The sequence below is a fragment of the Lagopus leucura genome, unplaced genomic scaffold (assembly GCF_019238085.1).
Source record: "Lagopus leucura isolate 7727_CA_CO unplaced genomic scaffold, USGS_WTPT01 Super-Scaffold_100002, whole genome shotgun sequence".
In the NCBI taxonomy this organism is placed as follows: Eukaryota; Metazoa; Chordata; class Aves; order Galliformes; family Phasianidae; genus Lagopus; species Lagopus leucura.
In genome coordinates this window covers 20,429,117-20,450,389 of record NW_024962263.1, presented here as the reverse complement: position 1 = coordinate 20,450,389, position 21,273 = coordinate 20,429,117, and the positions used below count along the sequence as shown (strand labels likewise).

The 21,273-nt window shown below is 35.4% G+C and overlaps 1 protein-coding gene across 3 annotated transcripts in view; it reads left to right on the top strand.

Moving 5' to 3' along the window:
• Window positions 1–21,273, top strand: part of TRIO (trio Rho guanine nucleotide exchange factor) — a 224,410-nt gene that overhangs the window by 134,902 nt on the left and 68,235 nt on the right. For all 3 annotated transcript variants that reach the window (XR_006178638.1, XM_042870088.1, XM_042870089.1), the window contains exons 21-33: window positions 973–1,095; window positions 2,331–2,525; window positions 2,649–2,764; window positions 3,284–3,350; window positions 4,083–4,192; window positions 4,888–4,957; window positions 5,430–5,519; window positions 7,413–7,505; window positions 9,232–9,343; window positions 11,352–11,542; window positions 13,461–13,562; window positions 15,696–15,838; window positions 16,445–16,544. Coding sequence is in view for 2 of the 3 variants with exons in the window: in XM_042870088.1 (XP_042726022.1) it covers window positions 973–1,095; window positions 2,331–2,525; window positions 2,649–2,764; window positions 3,284–3,350; window positions 4,083–4,192; window positions 4,888–4,957; window positions 5,430–5,519; window positions 7,413–7,505; window positions 9,232–9,343; window positions 11,352–11,542; window positions 13,461–13,562; window positions 15,696–15,838; window positions 16,445–16,544 (1,512 nt within the window). In the remaining variant the exon portion in view is untranslated. The remainder of the gene's footprint in view (window positions 1–972; window positions 1,096–2,330; window positions 2,526–2,648; window positions 2,765–3,283; window positions 3,351–4,082; window positions 4,193–4,887; window positions 4,958–5,429; window positions 5,520–7,412; window positions 7,506–9,231; window positions 9,344–11,351; window positions 11,543–13,460; window positions 13,563–15,695; window positions 15,839–16,444; window positions 16,545–21,273) is intronic.

Genomic DNA, 21,273 nt, shown 5'->3' with positions numbered 1-21,273 from the left:
CCATCAGGGACACAGGAGTGTCTCATCAGGCTTGCATCCACACTAGCATGCAACTAAGTAAATGGCATTGTTGTATGCCCTTACAGTCTTTAAAATTCAAACATTCACATTCAGTATTCTAACCAAACTGTGTTGAACTCTTTCAACATTTAATACTGGCCTTGTCAGAACCAAGAAGCTATTAAGTTCATGTGCTTGTGCATGCTGCTAAAGCTGGCTGTATTAAGAGCTGAAAACAACTTGGCAATGCAAGTCTTCAGTCACAGATTTGATCTTTGTGTTAAGCAGCAGTTTGCGAGGACTCTATTTTTTTCCTAGTAGAAGGACAGTAAAGTTCATCACAACCAGTATGTTTTAAAGGACAGTGCTTATTAATGTGGGCAGAACACGGACCATAACATGAGGCAGCATGATTTGTAATAGTAAGAAAGTAAGGTGCTAGGATGTGGAAGGGAAATAATTTTAGTATGGGGTTATTTAGTAATTTGGTTTCAGTAACAAAATACTACTGACTTTTACCAATGTACGTACGTTAGTTTAACTGATGAATCTTCCTTTGAAGATTCCATTCTTCCTTTGCTTTACATTTAACTTGTATGAGTGCATGTAACTACATACCATACCTTGTGACACTGGAATATATATCAACTTAAGAGTGAAGAGTGAAGTGATTATTAAATCTCAAGTGCAGGGGAAGTTTAGCATATACATTTGTCAGTCTAATGTAATAATTTTTAAGGTTGGAAAATACATATTTATGTTGAAGTTCAGCAGGCCTGTGTTGCAACTAAAAAGTGGTTTTTCCTCACTTTTGGAGTATACGAGTGAAATCACAAATGCCACAAGTGGAATAGAATAAAATTTAACTGTCACCAACTTCTGTTCATCAAAAGCTTATTACAGTTGGTATCTATTGGCAAAAATATATTGCCTTCATTCTTACTCTTCTTTTGTTCTTGATATTTATTTTAGGCTCTGGAATGGATTCATGACAATGGGGAGTTTTATTTATCCACACATACTTCCACTGGTTCCAGTATCCAGCATACTCAAGAGCTGTTAAAAGAACATGAAGAATTTCAGATCACAGCAAAGGTGAGATAAATAAAATTCAATACCATTAAAAAAACAAACAAGCAAGACAATAAGGATGTCTGTTAAGCTTTGTTTTCTTGTGTTGGTTTTATCTCTGTATTTCTACTTAGAAAATAATAGAACAAAAGAGAATCAGAAGATAATCACTGCGTTGCTTCAGCTTCATCAGCCTGATGTGCAATTGATTTCTTGTGACAGAATTGATTTTAAAAATGGTTGAAACAAAACAAACAAACAAAAAAAACAACCAGAAACCTTGAAGGTCTATGATTTTTATTTTTACATCCTCATGTTTGCGGATTGCTCCATGATCATTTAGGATATAAAATACAAGAAGACAAATTATTCATCTGACATTTAATTAAAAAATAATAGAAAAATATAAAAATAATTACTCCTTAGATTAGTCTTTTCATTAAAGTCTGCAATTTACTGTATGGCTTTGAGTTATCGCAGAGTTACAATTTTCTGTGTCTCTGGAGGCTTATTAGAGAATATATTCTTAATCCATTTAAGTGCAAAATACATAATTGAAATGCTGTGACAGATATGATTTTTGTTAAGTCCATGTATAAGGGGGGGAAGACTCCTGAGACTTTGTGAGTCAGGCCCAATGTTAGTGCTTCGGTGTAATGAGCAAAATACCTTTGATGGGATCAAAATTCATTTGTATTAGTTCAAGGAAAATGACCAAGTTCTGAAAAGCTTGCCCAGGAGAGTTTAGTCTCTGGATTAGATATGGAGCATGTTTTTACTTCTAGTCATGTAAAACCCAAGAAAACCTGTGTTACAGAGTCATAGAGGTTAGAAGGGACCTTTGGAGATCATATAATCCAGCCCCTGCTAAAGCAAGAGTTGTTTTAGGTAGGTTACACAGGAAAGCATCCAAGTGGGTTCTGAGTGTCTCCAGAGGAGACTTCACAACCTTTCTCTGGGCAGCCTGTTAGTGTGCTCTGCCACCCTTGCAGTAAAGTTTTTCCTTGTGTTCATATGGAACATCCTGTCTTCTGGCTTGTGCCCATTTCCCCCTGTCCTTTCACTGGGCTCCACTAAAGAGATTCAAAGAGATTCTGTGACATTTCTTTAAAGAAAAGGGTATTTATTTAAAGGAACGAAAGGTAGAAGCTTGCTCCTTCCATGACTTCTCCACCTGTACTTGGTAGCAGGTTAAGCAAAATGATCCCCTTCATGACAGGTAGAGTTAGTAACTGTTTGATATTTTCCTGTTTTCATAGCAAACCAAAGAGAGGGTGAAGTTGTTGATACAGCTGGCTGATGGCTTTTGTGAAAAAGGGCATGCTCATGCAACAGAGATTAAAAAATGTGTCACGGCAGTGGATAAAAGGTACAGAGACTTTTCTCTGCGCATGGAGAAATACAGGACCTCTTTAGAGAAAGCTCTGGGTATTTCCTCTGATTCCAATAAATCGGTAAGTGAAATTGGAGTGTGATGACTGACACATACAAAAAATATATATATTTGCTTCCTTTTGATTTATCTGTAGTTTTCTCCTGTCTCCTTCCTTAACCAATTCTTCCTTTCTTTCATGAAGAGCAAAAGCTTGCAGCTGGATATAATCCCAGCCAGTGTCCCTGGGTCAGAAGTGAAACTGCGTGATGCTGCTCATGAGCTTAATGAAGAAAAGCGAAAATCTGCCCGCAGGAAAGAGTAATGAATTTATTTATTTTTAATAACTGAGAGTGCATAAATCAATCCTGATAATGAAGCAACTGTCATGGCTTGTCTGGAAGCTTAGAAATTGGATAAAAAGTAAAAGAGAGTAATACTATTCAGTAGCTCCCAGTGCTTTTCATTCACATGCTCATTCTTATAGGAATTTCTAGCATGTCTGAATCTCAGACTTTCAAAGCCATCCTAGACTTGTGTTAACCTGCTTTTTTTCTTTTTTAGAAATAATGTGAAATAAATGTGCAAGGAGAGGAAAGAGAATAAGCATCTGAGAAAACTTCCATCTTTTTCCCCATTTCTTTTTGCACTGGTTACTAATGCAAGAGTGCTATCTCTCATGTTTCCTTCATGTCTTTTTTCTCATAGCATTTCAGTTCTCAGACTTTCTTAGAGCAGTGGAAAAAGCAAAAGCTGATGAGAAATGTGTATTCTGGTTATTATGTATTCAAAACAATTATACAGATTGAGATTTGATTAGTCTTTCTGTTGTCACCTAAGGTTTATTATGGCTGAGCTGATTCAGACAGAAAAGGCTTACGTAAGAGACCTCCGAGAATGCATGGATGTAAGTTGTCTTTTTCAATGATCTTTGAAGACAAGATTCAATCTGTTGCTTTCTACTTCTTTCTGATTTTTAAAAACAAATGTTTAGTTTGTTGTCATAAGACCCAATTAACTATTTTTTCAGCTATTATAAAGAAACCTAAAATTACAAAATTACAGCTTGATATCAGCCACTTCAGAATTTATTCTATATGTTTTGCTTCTGTCAATACTGTTTGTCTTTTTTTTTGAGAGGAGAGAAAAGGGAGTGGTTTAATTTATGTGCTTTGCTTGCAAGTGAGGACAGCTTGTGTTAATTCTCTTATTATGTGTATCACATGTTCTGCTACTCACTGACTTTTTGAATAGAAATTCAGGGAGATTCCATGGAAAGGTGCCCAGTGATTGTTATGCTCAAGCTAGTAATGATCAGTGTTAGCTGTTACACACAACATGAACTTCTAGACTGGAGACATGACCTTGATAAGCAATATCCTGAAGCACTAGAGGTTGTCAAGAGCACTATGCATCTTAAATGATGGAGTTTCAAGGACTGTATTAAATTGTCAGTTTTAGAACTTAAGTTTTCCTGTCAAAATCACAAGGTCTGTGTGACACAACAGTGTCACAACTGGTTTTGATGCTGCTGCATGATCTTCACCAATTTCTCTCTGTGAATGCATGCTTACAGATACCTGAGTGCTTCTGTTGAGCATTCTAATGACCTTTCATGCATCTTTTTTGTTCTGGGCAGACGTATCTATGGGAAATGACAAGTGGAGTTGAAGAGATCCCACCTGGTATTGTAAACAAAGAGCATATTATCTTTGGAAACATGCAGGAAATCTATGAGTTCCACAATAAGTGAGTGACTTATCTCTCATTTCCATTTTACTGGTAAATCCACATGATGACCTAAGGGATTTCCTAATGAAAATATTGTGCATATGAATAATGGACTCTTTGCCATCAAAAATCTAAAAGATTTCTCCTCACATGGCTAAATTGTTTCATTTGTTCCTTTTTGCAGCTTGACATACACCATTAGAAACTCTCTTTTTCAATCTCAGACATCTTTGAGCTTTTAAGAAATTATTAGGGTGCATTAAAATACTGCTGTAGGTTTTTCAGTTGTCACAGAGATGGAAATCACTAAACTCAACAAAATACAGATATTGCACAAACATCAGTATCTTTAGTTAATGTGAGCATTCAAAAATAATTTAACCTTTTATTTCTCTTGACATGAAGACTAAACTTTTCCTGAAACTCAGAAAGTAGGAAACCTTCTAGATGGGGAACTACGTTCAATTTTGTGTACTGCAAGTATGTGCTGAAGCAATTTCTGATCTTTGCATCAGAACTTGTATTGAATTGCTTTATATTAGTTCTTATATTGCACGTTTGTCACCTATTCCTTTCTTCCTGTGTTAGTTCATGCTGTTAGTATGAATTAGAGAAAGTTTTCTGTCTTCATTCACAGACGATAGATCAATATCAGTTGCTCTAATGAAAATATTTCATGTGTCTTACACTGTATTTTTTTTCTCTACCCATAGTATATTCCTCAAGGAGCTTGAAAAATATGAACAGTTACCAGAAGATGTTGGACACTGCTTTGTGACATGGGTAATGTACTCAGAGTTGCATTTAGAAATAATAACGGAGATAGGAAGAAGGGAGGGGTGGATAATAGATCTCAAATATCTTTGTATCTTGAGTCTCTGTAAAAGTAACTATTCTTTGAAATTTGAGTAAAATTTTGTGTATCTTTAACTGAAAAATAATTATGGTATGTTTCTCCAATGCCCGTGCTTTGCTGCTCTGAAAGTTTACGTGGGTTGCCTAAACCTGCATGTGGGCTTTTGTTTAGTTCAGTATCTTTTTATTAGCTATGTATTATCTACTTTCACATACATTACTGTTGCTTTCAGTCTCATTTTTCTGATACATTTTATTGTGCTGCCAGACTTGAAAAAGAATTCTATGTCACTTAGTTTCTTGAGACAGAAGATACGTTCTTTGACAACTGTAGAAAACGTTTTTGAGACAGAAGTTATGCTCTGTGATAACCTGCATAAATTTTCATTTTGATCTGCAGGCAGACAAGTTCCAAATGTATGTTACTTACTGCAAAAATAAGCCAGATTCTACCCAGCTAATACTAGAACATGCAGGAGCATACTTTGATGTAAGTACTTTATGTCCATCTTAAAAATATGTCTTCCTATTTTGAATAATGTACCTATATTTATTTATGTCAAGTGCCTTATTTCTTAAGAATATGCAAGCTTCCTGTTACTAATAATGCAATTTACTGTCAACTTAAGAAAGTCAATTATATCCCTTACTCCATTAATTTATATTCCTCAATTGGTCTCTTAAATCAGTCAAATCAGTGTTAGAAGTCACTGTTATATCACAACAGTTCAGAAGTGTAAGCAGGTTTGGGCAGCAACAGCCAAAACATAAATCTCCAGTTTCTCAAGCACATTCTGTAAATCTTAGCATTTTAATTTGCTTAGGTTGCATTGTACAAAATAAAAATGACAGTCTTTGTTACATTTCTTGGGGCAGCTTTAACTTGTAATTGATTTCAGTGGTAATTCAGTTGACTTGCACTGTTTGTAGCTGCTAAACCAACCATTGCTCTTTCGATCCCCAAAGTTATTTGGTCTACATGTAACATTCTACTTAAGAGAAGACCAAAATGTAGCAGCTGTTAGAGCTTTTAGATAATTTTGGCTGCTTTGAAGGATGTGTTGGTATGGTTGAAAGTACATCTATAGGTGATTCAACTATGTTGCTCCCTATTCGTTTCCACCTTTCCTGTGCTGAGCTACTAGTAGTGACAGCAACATTTTTTTAGTATTGTTTATAAAAGCAGAGTGGGGGACATTTGAGTAATAATATCACTGAAGTTCTTTCTGTTAATTTCAAGTCTATCACTAGGGTGATAGAAATTCTAAAGGTAAAGTCCTTCTGTGAAGCCTCTCTTTAGTTTTCAGTCACTGTACAAGAACCGATGGGCTACATGAAAACAGGCAGATATGACCAAAAGATTTCAAAGAAAAAACTTAGTAAATGCTACTTTAAGAATCAATAAGGGGCTCTGATTAATTTGTATTAGAAATTTATTCTTGCTACCATTTTTGATGCAATCTCCTTTGATCCCTGTATTTTACTATTGTATCCAGGGCTCTCAATTTTCTAATCCATTTCAGGTAGAATAGAAAAGTGAAGGCCTGACTGTATACAGGTAAATTCAAGGAGTTGCATTGAAATTCCCATCTTGAGAATTTCTGATACTGTAATCATGGTTAAAAAGCATATAGCTACGGTGCATCAACCTGCTGTTTGAAATGGTGTGGTTAAAATGCATACACTACTGTAATAAATGGCAAATGCTGGCCTTGAAATTCAACCATGATTGGTATTTGAAATCTGTAATTCTTCCCTGTAATTATGACGTGATTATATTTTCCTCCTTTAGCTTATTGGATGACTTGTTTGTTTGCTTTTAAGTGGCTCCGCTTTCTTTTCAGTCTCTTGTGTAACCTCTTTTCTTTGGTTAGAAAATGTTACTTCTTGCTCCCCCTTGTGGCTTTGTAACAGCTCTTGGGGAAATACACTCTGTAACTATCAGTTGATTTAGCAGATGGTGCCAAGAACCTTATTCCTCAGCATGTATGCAATAGTCCTCACTTTTCCCTGGAACACTGAGTTGTTTTTTTTTTGTTTTTTTTTTTTTTTTCTTTTCTCTCCTGAAGTTTACCTTATTAAGAATCTTACTTAATAAAATTGTTGCCACTTGTTCAATGTCTCTCATCACTGCTATTTGAATTTAGGTCTGTTGAAACATTTTACAGGTGTACCCTTGGATGTGTTTATACAAAGTGAGCAGGCAAATGCACAGTCAGATCACTTGCTGTGGCTGGAATGTATCGTCATCTTCTCATTTATTTATTTATTTACTTCTTGCTAAAATAGAAATGTTGGCTGATGTCTGCCACATAGCCATCAGAACAGGCTTGAATCTGCTTGTGGGTACTCACAAGTCCTCAAATGGTTGCTTTTTGTGTAGGAGATACAACAGCGACATGGACTGGCCAACTCTATCTCTTCTTACCTTATCAAACCTGTCCAGAGGATAACAAAATATCAGCTTCTTTTAAAGGTCAGTACTAATTCAAATTTCTTTCTGAGTTTCTGCTGCTCGTAAGCAAGCAAAGCTCTTTCTGAAATCAGAAAGGCTTTTTTACTCTTCACTCTGAGACTACAGCATCCTGAGCAGGCATACTTCTAAAAACACTGAAAATGAAAGAAAGCATAAATAAGAAACTTCTGGTCCAGATTTCTGTAAATCAAAAAGATAACTCTCTGTTAATGTATACTTAGAAAATATCTTCGGCATTTCTGGAGCAAACAAGTAATTAATAGCTGCATAAACAGGTGTATTTTTTTAATGGTTTCTGAAACAAATTTTCTACAAACCATTAGCTGTGTTTATGGTACAAACTACTGTAAAATACTGGTATGTACGTGTATCAAATGTTTGCACAACATTTGTTACTTCTAATGTTCCCAGTGATGTCAAGTTGGAAATGGATCTACTGTTTTAGTTGAAACTATTGTCTGTTCTCCCCTTGCAAAAAAAGATGCAGCTTGATTAAGTTAGAACTTACAGAGTTAGGCTGTCATGTTTTAGAAGTTCTGGGGACTGATTTCAACAGCTGTTGAATCTAAATATGTTTTAGGTGATGCAGTATTGAAGGGACAGGATAGACTGATTTCACCAGTCTTTTCAGAGCCAGATGGCTTTTCTGCATAGTAAAATGGATATAAATTTGATGAATGCTGGATTTTCTTTTCTTCTACAAAATAAGAGGTGTGAAACATGAAAGGATGAAGAGCACAAATCCTGAATGATGGCAGAACATTTCCAGTTTCAGAAGTTCTGTTTATATGTCCACATAATATTGAAGCTACCAATCTTCTGCCTCTCGAAGAGGACATTCAGTTGTACTTCTCTGCTATTTTGTCATCCAAAACTTAAGTGCAGCATTGTTCTGTTTTGCTGCAGTGATGGATGATATTGGTAGTTAAGTGGAAATAGGCAATTATGGAATTATGAAGTAGGAATCACTTGGCTTTCTCATTAAAAAGGAATTTAAACTTGAATTAAGAATAGCAGAAGAAAATAATACGTTCTTTTAGTCATGCAAGCTACAATTTATCTTGATACCATTCAAAAACTTGAAGAATGTGAGGAAATTTGAATATCAGCTCCTGTATCATGAATGAGCACTGAACTGCATCGCCTTAAATTCCATTGCAACATTTCAGCACATTCTCTTCTCTAACTTCTGTCCCTCATTTAATAGTTGTTTGTATACAAACTTTTTTTTGTCTCTAAGAGGCTTTCAGCTGTTTGAAGACAGAGTAGAGTACATCATTGAATATTGGAAATGAAACAAAGTAAATCCTTTAATTAGCAGTAATACAGATCAGGTATTTGATGCAATAAAGTGAAGGTTACATACAGATACATTTATTCTGTCCCATTTTCCACCAGCTTCATGAGTTGGGACCTGTACTGTTCTGGATCTTGACATAGTGCTACATCCAATAACTGCATCTGTGCTGCACCAGGAAAAAAATGTCCTTAATGTGTTTTCTAAAAATTTATTATTAATCAAATTATTTAAATTAGAGGTGTTTAGGCAGCAGTTTAGGTTGCTCTACAAAGAACAGATACTGATAAGTACAAAATATGCTATCGCGTCATTGGAGGAATAAGTTTAAAATAGATTTTACATTCCAAAATGTTTCTTTGCATGTTAGAAGTAGCATTGTTGTACTAATATAGAGAGAGGATGCTCATGTCTGCTTATCTTTTGCAGGAGTTGCTCACGTGCTGTGAAGAAGGTAAAGGTGAGATTAAGGATGGCCTGGAGGTGATGCTTAGTGTGCCAAAGCGAGCCAATGATGCCATGCACCTCAGTATGTTGGAAGGTAGGATTAAAGTCTTCTAACTCAATCATATAATAACTTTTTATGTTACTGTATATCGAGGAAATCTGAAGAACATGAAGACTTTTTGTCTCTGTGTTTGTATTTTATATGCCTTTTATTTGGAGGTAAATAAAATGCAGACTTACTGAAGAAAATAAATTGTTGGACAATGGATAGAGGTTGTTAGTTTTTTAAAAGTGTTCTTTCATCCTACTCAACATCTCTGCCACTGCAGAATTGAAAAATATGTAGAGTAATAAAAGTTTTCTACCAGCCTACTAAATTAATGGTCGGATTTAACTTCGGCTAAATTTTCCAAGCAGTGTCCTTAACTTCTTTATAAGAGGAACATAAGTGTATTAGAGTTGATTTTTCTGATTTATGTGTCAAATAATGGCCTCCAAGAAATTTGTACTTTTCACATCTGTTTGCTGCCTGTTTCTTAACAGACTTCTGGTTGAAGTGAAATGTATTTTCTGGCAGTAAAAAGTCAGTGTAAGCCAATTTAGTATGAGTCTTAGCCAGTACAGCATAATCATGTTCGTGGCAGACAGTTGATATTGGAAGTAATTGCTTCTATGTGCTGAGAACAACTTTCTGCCAAAATCCATTTTGCTGTTGGCACATTATCATGTATGACGGTACCATCATACATTTCATAATAAAACTGGGTATTTTTTTGCAAAGTAGATTTCTTTAAAGTTAAAAGCAGAGCAACTCTAGCCTGCCATTGCAGAATAAAAACTTACTGTGCTTTCAGTCAAAATTGCTTTTCTTTCTCTGTGCCTTCTTAGAGCTTGTCCTAGAATTTGCAGTACCATGCAAGTTAGTATAAAACGTACCTTGGTTTGACAGATGATTCTTGGTCATGTGAATGCTCTAGGTCATCACTCTTTCCTGATTTTAAACATTAGGAATATAGGTCAATCTTAAGGATCCATTCTAAATGCTTTGTTCAGGAGATGATGTTAGTAGAAATGCTGACCAGCATTGGTAATGATCTTCTAACGCAGGGAATGTGACTCTGGAGAATATCCTAATCTTTTACATAAGTTGGTTTTATAATAAATCATGTGTGTATAGTTGAGTCATTCCATGTTAAACAAATACAGTGAGTGAGCACATTTCCTCTTTGTGTCTCTGGAGGTTTTTGAATGAACATGCTGAAGTAACTTACATCTGATGCTCTCTGGACTTTTCCCTCTTTAGAACTGTAAGAACTGTTGTTCTCTTGAGAAGGATGGTTTTTCTGTTGAGACTATTGGCAAGCAGTATCTCTTCAAAATGCAGTTTTATACTGCTCAGAAGAGTATGGAAGACTAAATTCTGTTCCCTGCAGCTCTAAAACTCCATATTAACCTGGGAGAACACTGTTGCTAGAATTCATTTGTATCCTCAACCTTCATCTTTGTTATGTGTAAAGATAAATAACCCAGCTCCTATTTCTTTATTGCAGAGTGGATCAGTGGCAGGCAGGTGGCAGATCTACGTGGCAACAGCCCCAGGCTGCCATCTTTTTTCATTCTCTATTGGAATATGTTTGCATGCTTGTTGCATGCACAATAGGGAAGCTATATCAGCAAAAGAGATGGCATTTGGGAGCCATTGTTGTCAGAATGTTATCTGTTGTGTCTTTGCAAGCTGCTCACTTTTTACAGTAGCAAAAACCTCACAAGAAAAATAATTTTCTTTGCAGGGGAAGTTTGGGAAGCCAACAGGGCTTCCATTTGTCAGCAAAATGCTGCCAGAATAGTTGATAAACTTCTTAACAGTTAGATTTCTAAATTTAGGCATAGGCTTGAGCTGCAGTTTCATTTAGTTTATTACAGTGTTGGGGCTTTTTTTTTTTTTTTTTTTTTTTTTTTAGCATTGCTTTCTTGGAATTCTATCTTTTGCAAGCTGTATTTGGAAAAATAAATTAATTGCTTAATGAACAGTAGCTGTGCTTTTTAAACTTCTCATATTATCAACTTTTCATGCTGATATTTTCTTCTCCCTGGGTTTTTAGGCTTTGATGAAAATATAGAATCTCAGGGAGAGCTCATCCTTCAAGAATCCTTCCAAGTGTGGGACCCCAAAACTCTAATTCGAAAGGGAAGAGAGAGGCACCTTTTCCTTTTTGAGATGTCCTTGGTTTTTAGTAAAGAAGTAAAGGACTCAAGTGGAAGGAGCAAGTACATTTACAAGAGTAAACTGTTTGTAAGTATGGGAGACCAAGTAACCATATTTAGAAACCTGGCGAGATGATTATGATTATGTTCAGATCGTTTAAACTTGCTTGACAAACTGAAACAATTGTAGCGCGCTGCGTAAACTGAATATTCAAACTTTTCTGTTTTCTCATGCTTTCGAGGACAAAAGAGTATAGGCCAAAAGCAGCTGCTAACGAAGGCTTTATATTAATATTGGTGTGCTATAGAAAGCAGAAGGGTGGAAGGAATTTACAGAAAGCTTTTCTGTTACTAATTTACTAGTCATGTTACAGTAATAGCACTAGTTTTATTCCAGTGGGGATTCTACACATACTGGTCTGTAAATGCAAGAACTGTTTGTTATGGAAGTAAATTCTAGGTTGTTTACTGAGGCTAGTTATCTCATGGTAATTGTTTGGGTTTTTTTTTCTTTTACAGAATAAGAGATAGCTCTTATGGTCTAATGAAAGAATGTAAAGATGAGAATTTGTGCGTTCCCTTTAAAAATAGGAAAAAAAATCCCTCTTGCATTCATTATGTGTATGCTTTACAAGTGTAATCCACATATCTTACTGAATAACATTGGATGAGAGCAGTATTCACACTCTGTAAAATTAGCAACAATCAATTGAATTTCTCAAGCAACAGTCTCCATCAGTTTGCTCTGCATTGGTTGGGAACAAAACTAGTTTTTATGATGGACTATTAAGAACAATTACTTAACCTCTCACTCTAAAGGACTTTATTCTTCTATTGATCTGTTGGGTTATATGACCAAGTTTAGGTGATATAAGTAACGAGCCTTTTCTGTCTACTTCAAGTGCTTCTCCCTCTTTCTTTTCCCTTTCCCACTTCCATGTCCACACTGGTAAAGCACGTTGGTTCAAAAACCTCTTTTTTCTCTATTATGCTTTGTATGTTCTGTTATTTCATTTCAAACACCTGTTGTCCTTCTTGATACAAGGTAGTTAGTACCTATCAAGCCTGCAGCAGCTTTTGTTATCTTGTCTCCCTTTGGTTCCCTGAACAACTTGGAATACAAAAGAAACTTCAGGTACTGGAAGGTAGCATCAGCTGCCTAGTCATTGTATGGGAGAGGAGGCAGAGCTGCAAAGTCAGTCCCACAAGGTTGTAATGTCAGTTCATTTGGAAATGAGGGAAAAATGCAGCTTCTAATGATGTAAGAATGTTTAGCAACTATCTTTTGGAGTGAGGACTCTTGTAGTTTGAGCTGAATTTCTCACTTGTAATTTATCTATCTATCTATCTATCTATCTATCTATTTATTTATTTTGGAGCAGAGTCTGTATGGATTGTTTAAATAGAAACAAATTCACGATTGTTATTCTAGTTGGAAAGCAAAAACATTTTGAATGATAACTGACTATTAAGTTCTGACATCCAAACATTCCCAGAAACTGGTTGTTAGTGTAGTTGTCCCCAGGGAAATGACTTTTTATTTTTTTAATCCATTTCAGAGAGATAATAAAATGCTATGAAGAAGAAAAGCAAAAAAATCAATAACTAATAAACGTCCCTGATAAAAATTAGCAAAGAGAAATACCAACATTTAACTTTAACCAAGCATTTCTATTTATTTTATTTAGAGTTATAATACTTCTTTTTTTGGTCAAGTCAGAGAAGTAAAAAAAGCAAATCAATATTTAAGAATATAAGTATTATAGTGTATAGCTACTTTACTGGAAAAGTGCTTAGCTTGCAGTCATTGCTTTTGAAGAGGCCTCACCACCTACCCCAGAATAAAGAATTCTCTCTGAAGCTCAGAAGTTAGACTGAAGCTTCTAAAACTCTCTTTAAATAGCAGAGCTCAGCTATTGAGAATATTAGCATCCCTTTGTGTCTGCTGACAAAAAAAAAAAAAAAAAAAATTACCATGGAGTCCTCACTTTTTTTTTTAATTCCAGACTTCTGAATTGGGTGTCACAGAACATGTTGAAGGAGATCCCTGCAAGTTTGCTCTGTGGGTTGGAAGAACACCGACTTCAGACAACAAAATTGTTCTAAAGGTAATTTTAGCTTACATGCTTAGTGAATGTGTATAGATATACTCAGTCTTGTAGTTGTCCTTGCTTTTTAGGAAGGCAACAAGTGATGATTTCTGCTACTTTGAGACGGACAGCTGCTGACAGATAATCTTCCTTTGTATAGAATTGGCTGTGATGTACATCTAACTAAAGAGACTTGACAGCAGAAGGGAATCTGTGTTGGCCTAATGGAGATTAACAAACTTGATTTGGAAATTAATAAACAAACTTGAAATTAATAAACAAACTTGATTTGGAAATAGGAACAAATATTTTGATCCACAGACTTGAATTTTGGAGCTCAAATCCACTAGGACAGGGCAGGTGATATCTTTTATTCTCAAGTAGCTGAGTAGCTGTTGGTGATGGTTTGTTTTATGGCCTGCGTTTTTATGGAGAAATAGTATGGAAGATTTTAATAAGTTTATATAGCCTGCAACTTTTTATAAAGGTTCTTGCCTGTGAATGGGAGTGTGTGCAATACCTTTAAATCCTGAATTTGGGAAGTTACAGACATTAGTAGAATTCCTTGCCTAGTTAGGGTAATCACTAACACCGTTTTTCATTTGGCCGTTGCATAACCTGGAGCCTACTGTTTCATTTTTAATGGCTAATTTGACATATTTTGAGGACTGTGTCAACTGAAACTTTTCTATTTTATCTCTTAGTTGTGCTGAGATGAGTAAAAATTTTATCCTCCCATTTACCAATTAATGCATCTACAAATAAACCCATTTTTTTTTTCAGATATATTTTGGTGGTTACTCAATAATGTCGCTTTAAAAGGACCACTCAAATTTATACATTTTCCTAGCAAATTCCAGACTGAAGAGAAACTCACATTAGTTTCTGTACAAGCACTTATGAGTGCAGGAAGATAGGATTTAACATCACTGAATAATACAATATAATTTCACAGAATGTGCTTTGCTATCTGAAGTGATCTTCCCACAATAGAATGGTAAAAAGGATTTTGTTTTCAAGGATGCTCTACGTACAATCACCTTAAATTGTTCCTGTTCTCTTCTGTTCTATTCTCTTCTCTACTTTAAGTACAGAGTATTTAGATGATCTTTATGGTATGTCAAGTTTTTCAGTGGTTTTATTGATTTTTTTGGTTCATTTTTGAAGGTAGAGTGCAGCACATGAATAATATAAGTAAATGTCATGAAAACACTAGATAAAAGATTTCGCAGTGTATTTGGTTTCTTTTCCTAAATACTTTTGATTGTAAAAGGAAAAAATCTTTTTCCTAGCTATTCACTGCTGCTTCAATTTTTTTTGCACCTTTACAATCATATTTTCATTTCCCCTTTTATTAAATGTTTACAGTATACTAGAAGCCAATTTGTTCAGAAGATAACAACTGAAAGAAAGAAGGGTTTACATATAATAGTTTATTTAGATCTGCACCAATGCTTATATTTAATAGTATTTCAGTTGTAGGGTAATGAAATTAAATTGGATTCAATAATCATATTACATATTGGGCAGCTGGATATCAAATCTTTTCTAGGATTATCTCCAAAATACAGGTGGTATATTGCAGACAGTTATTGAAATACAATCCCTAAACAAACTTTCTGCTTCCTTGTGCATTTCAAAAGTGGGAAGAATGCTGCATAAGTAGTGTTGTGGAAGTGTATGTGTCACAATGTAAGTTAATTGTTTTTTCAATGATAGCAGGATATTATATTAAGTTAGGCCTAGTACATGGTATGAATTTAAAAAATAAAATAAAATAAAGAATAAAAAAGCCCCACAGTATTCAGGATAGTATTACTGGAATTCCTGAAGTAAGTCAATTCACCTTGTCTATCATGTGGTGCATACAAGGCTTCAGCCTTTTTGAGCTGTTAAGTTATAAAAGAATCTGAATCTTAAATAAAATATTTTTTAACAATATTAGCAATGTTGACAAGCAAAAGTAGAACTGATGATTCAAAATAAAGACAACTATCTCGAATTTCCGTTTTTCTATTCAAGTTTTCAAAAATGATTCACATAATCTTTCTTTAAGCCTTTCATTTGGTATTCATTCGTTGATGATATATGTGGATTTTTCTCAGCTACAACAGTCCGTTCTGGTGTTTTTGTTTCTTTTACATATCAAAGGCATCCAGTATAGAGAATAAACAGGACTGGATTAAACACATCCGGGAAGTGATACAAGAAAGGACCATTCATCTGAAAGGAGCATTGAAAGAGCCAATCCACATCCCGAAAACAGCACCAACAACAAAACAGAAAGGAAGAAGGTAATTAATATTTTAAATAGTCAGAGATCTCTGAGTGTGCCATTTCAACAGCACTATTTCCTCTATTGAATTTCTAATATCTTTCAGTACATTGGACAAAACCAAGAGTAATTGTGTCCAGTTTTGTCATATAATTGATTTCTAATTTCCTGCAATGCTACATGTGTTGAGATTTCTGTTCTGAACAGTTCCTGATTAGTGTAGGTCTAGCCATTACAGAAGGGATTTGAAACAGCAGTACAGGATAACTGTACGTTTCAGATTTTTACAATTCTGTGTGTGTGTTTCTCATACTCAGGTCCTTGGTATCCTTTGGCAGAGCTTAAATGTGTGGCTGAGCAGTCTGCTTCCTAGCTTTGGATTTGTTTCTTATATGCCATAGTCCTGACTGGTTGGTTGTATTAAATTCAATGCGATGTTGTCACTGAACAAAAGAATGCCTGTAGAAAAAAGAATTAAGCGTTGAATTCTTCACCTGTGCATCAGTTATTTTGTCTAGCTTGTACCTCTTGCCACAGTACTGAGGTGCCCCTTGTATAGAGTAGGATCTAACACATCAAAAATTCAGTGCTAGTGTTGTAATGAAAAAAAATGAATTATTTGCAGAGATGGCGAGGACCTGGACAGTCAGGGGGATGGTAGCAGCCAACCTGATACTATTTCAATTGCCTCTCGAACTTCACAGAACACGCTTGACAGCGATAAGGTAAGTTTCTCAGGTGCTGCTCTGTTGTGACAGCCAATGATTCATTCCTTAGTGTGAGTTAGCATCTGAAATTAGTAATGGCAGTATGGAAGCATTCCATCTTTTACAAATAGCTGTATACAATAAAGAAAATGTACTGAATGTAGTGGGTTTGCATGAGTGTGCGCTGCATCCAGTAGGTCATAAAAGAAATTCAGTTTATTCCATACTGAAACTGTTTCTTCTCTTTCTTCTGGCAGTTGTCTAAAGCATTGACGCAAAGTTATGTTTTGCGTAAAATTGAATGCTGTGCATAGAATTTTTCACAATATCTGCCTTAACCTTTCTGAAGTGATTGAACTAGAGGGAATGGCCTCAGATTACACCAGGAGAGGTTCAGGTTGGTATTAGGAAAAATTTCTTCTCTGAAAGAGTGGTCAGATGCTGGAACAGGCTGCCCAGGATGTGGTTGAGGCTGTTTCTTGAACACCTCCTCAAGTTTAGATGTTGATATTCAGTGGACGTGGTTCAGTGGGGCAATACTGGTGGTAGGTGGACAATTGGACTAGATCTTTTTCCAACCGTTATGATTCTGTGACTCTCTGAAAGCCTACCATCCATTTTTTGATGAACTTGAGGTTGGTGGTTTTCATGTGTTTACTTTTGTGAAGCAAAAATACTATCCAGTGTTCACGCATTAGAGAATTTCCACTTTCTGCCTGACAGCTAATGAAAATCACCATATTAAAGAGGGGTAACCCACCAGTCCAAGAGTCATATGATACCAGTACTAGTGCTTCCTTTCCTTCATCTTTGCATGTAGATTCTGGATGGGTTGTCTCATAATGATAGCACAGATAAAGCTTCTCATGGATAGAAGAAAGATAGGCATCAGAAGAGTAAAAATTCATATATGAAACATGTGCTTATTACTTTGGAGTTGAAAGATTTCTGGCAAATGAGAAGTGTTAAGACCTTGCATGGAGGTAGAGATAGCTAATTGAATAGGGGAGTGAACAAAAAGATAGAAGCTGCTTAGTAAATGACTTGAAAACACATTTTCAGATATTTGGCCTATTACCTCATCAGTAAAATGGTTCTAATAAGCTCCTTATGCTATACAGATACAGAGAAATATTTTCAGAGTTCTCACAGTCATCTGAAAGATAGTTTGTTTCCCATATTTTTGCAAGTCACTTAAATTCTTTGTTTTAATATTCGCTTGTAAAGAAGACAACAGAAAAAAAAGAGGTTGTAAGTGCTTAGAGTTGCTCTTGTATTTGTCAAAAATATCTTCTGTACTGACCTGGTATATTTGTACTGAAGTCAGTCTGTAGTTTTGGTGGTTGTTTCTTCCATAGAAGAAACATTCTGTTGGAAAAATTGTTCCTGTGAGCAAGAAAAGTCTTTCAGTGACTCTTGCTTATCTGTTTAGTGATTTACAATAACAGTATCTATGTATTGAGAAACAGTTTAATGTGTTTTTAGATTTGTTTAGTTTACTCCTCTGAACAGTCCCTGGCTAGTATAGATTTGGGATGATCTATCACACTCTCAAAGCCAAGACATGCTGTCTCTTATTTCCCCAACTGTTGACTAAGAGGTCAAGCTGTGTGAAAGATTTGGCTGGATTGTGCTTCAATTCCAACTGACATGGTGGAATCCATCCCTATCATTCACAACCATTGCCTCTTCTTAATTGTTTATTGTGTGCTATTTAGAGGGAAATAGCATGGATTGTCTCCTATGGCCCTTCACAGCTCAGGCATGATGCAAGATAACTAAGAAAGTTGGCAAAGTGAAATGTCTTCAGGATTATCTTCCAGTCTGGCATGAGGAAGAGACTTACCAACAACCTGTTCAACAGGATTTATAAATTAAAAGGAAAAGGAATAGAAGGAAGAAAGAAGGGAGAATGTTTTTAAATATTTTCCTGACGAATTAAGTTTTAAAGTTGGTTAGTGTGATTAGTTTTGTTTTTAAAGTATATTTGAGTTTTCACAGTAGCGTGTAAAATTCTTGTTAGACTTTTCTTTGACAAGAACAGACCAAGTCATACTGGCACTGGGCTATCTATCACTTGTGCTATGTCTTATATGTGTCCAAGGAAGAATTTTACTGTCTGTGCATTATTTTTAAGTGTGTGAATTAGAATAACTTTGATTAGTTTTTCTAGTATGTGGGGCTTTTTTGTTAAACACAGTAAGAGGACACTTTTTAAAAATGTTAAGGAACAACAAGAGGCAGAAGACCATGAAATAAGTAGTATATGTGGGCTGAACTTCAGGTAGTCTTTCACTTCATACACTGAGAATTCATTCTCTGTGGTCTTTTGGGGAGTTAAAATTTGCCATAGTTTGTTCAGTCCAAAAGCTTAACTTATGCTTGAAAGCCTTGCAGAGATTAAACAAAACAGTTATAGTGATTTTTAGGTACTATTGATACAGTTTGTTTGTTGGAGCAGATCTCAAGCTGAGCTGGTTTTCCACACTTAGAACCATTTAAAATATCAGCTAGTGTAGCATTAGGGAAGTGACAAAAATGTTTAGCACTGAATAATTTAAGCTGTTGCTGAACATTCTTGTGTTCCAATGTCCACTATTGTGCAAAAGAAAACACAATATCAAACACCTGTTACTTATCGCTAACCAGGTAAAACCTTTCTGTTTTATCCAATCATATTTACTAGCTAGTTACTCTATATTAAAAAAAGTTTTGATTGGAAGAACTATTTATTAAACAGGGAGAAGAATATAAAGAGTGAAATCTTATATCCAAAACAAAATGTATTTTCTGTCCTCTTCAGACATTTGCTTAGAAAAAAATAGAATTCTGTAGCCTTGGGGGCGGTTGAATATTGTACAGATCAACTTTTTTCTTTACTTCCCATTTTGTAATTTAATTGGAAATGCTTTCACAGCAGAAAATAACTCCTAATTAGCTTTTTTTTTTCTCCACCCTGTTTGTTTATTTGTTTGTGTTTTTTTTTTAATGGAATTGTAAGCTTTGGTTGTTGACTGTATGATCCGATAGACTGCTTATACAGTTAACATTCATCCCAGCTTCATGTTGTATGAAAACTATATTGAAAGGTGAAATTAGTATTCAGAATCATCTTTGTAAAGGGAGAAATGAACTGGCAAAATACCATGCAGTTTAATAGGGACTCATTTGAGCTACAGTGAACAGGTGAAATTGATTAATTACTAATGTAAATTGTGAGATTATTGAACAGATTTTGAGAAGGTGAAAGGCTTTCAAACTGTGTATAATTTTCAGTCTGATATAAATATAAAGAGAGAGGAAACAGCCCTATAGTGATGGGCAGAAAGTTCTCATTCTTTACTGAGCACCTGTGAAGCTTATATTAGGCGCTACATTCAGTTTTGAATACAGAATTTTCTTAAATTACTGAGCTGGTGGAGAAGTTCCAGGAAAGCTGAAAGTCTGATTAGAGATAAACATAACTTACAAGGTGAGATAGAGAGTTGAGGCTGGTAAGTATAAAGTAAAAAGATAGAAGGAAGAACCTTAAGGCCCTGAATTGCAAGAAAAACAGAATTACAGAGCAGTCTTTTATACATATTTTCAGTGGATGAGATGAGATTAAAGGATTCCATTTTAATTGCAGTGGCTTTTCTTTGTGTGTCTATTGAAGTGTGAAGCTCTAGAGCAGCCTAGTTTTGAAGGCTAGAGAATGTCCATAATTGGAAATGATGCAAAAACTTTGGATAAATGTTAATTATAATTCATTCAGCTGCAACTGCTCATGGTCTGGAGGAACTAAAAGGAGTGGACTAGATGTCTAAGATCCCTTTCCACCTACATTTTAATATTGTGATGTATCTCCATGTTGCAAATCAAGTTAAATACACCAGTAGCACCAACCTATCCTGAAGTATTAGAAGGTATAACAACCCAAACTAAAATGTAAGCTTATTGAGAAGAGATTCATACTCCATTGATGTACTGTGGTTTTCCAAATGAATGCTCTTACTGTACACTTCTCAGTATATATTTTGCCCTTCACTGTTTACAGCGTTCTTCCCATTCATGCTCCTTAGCTCTGTAGAGACCATTTTCGGTGGCTGATAAATAAGAGATGACACTTGGCCTTTTGTTTCACCTTTCAGCTGTTTCCTAGCTTCAGATCTTGATCTGGTTTTAGCATCTTCTTTTGAACTTGATCCAGTGCATAGGAAATGAAATGAGGAAGCTGAAGAAAGCAGTGTAGGTCTGATAGATCTCTTTGTGCTTGGTTAACTGAGCTGGCAGAAACGTTAAATAATCCGAACTATTTTGATACCTGAGGAAATGATAGGCTTTTATAAGTAGAGCCATCATACGATGTTATCCTAAGTATCTGGAATCATGCCAGCTGCTCTGTGTGGTCAGTGGAGCAGTATTTTATTTTAACAAATTGTCTTTTGTGCCCAGTTGATAACACTTTCTACTGCTTTCTGTGTGAATTTGTATTTCATTTACATGCTTCTTGAAGCTTGGGCATAGAAAGATCACTGAAGCAGCAGGAGGCAACCAGTTCTACCAGCTGAAAATGCAGAAAAATCACCTGCCAGGAGAAAAATAAAGACAAACCAGTTTTTTACTTAAGTTTTAAAAAGCCAAACCAAAACAAAAACCAACTTGTTTCTGAGCATACACTTCTCCTTAGCATCAGAGGCCAAGCTGGGTCTGGTCAAAGAGAAATTCCCCGAGAAAGAAGTTGCACTGAGGGAGAAAAGACACCCAA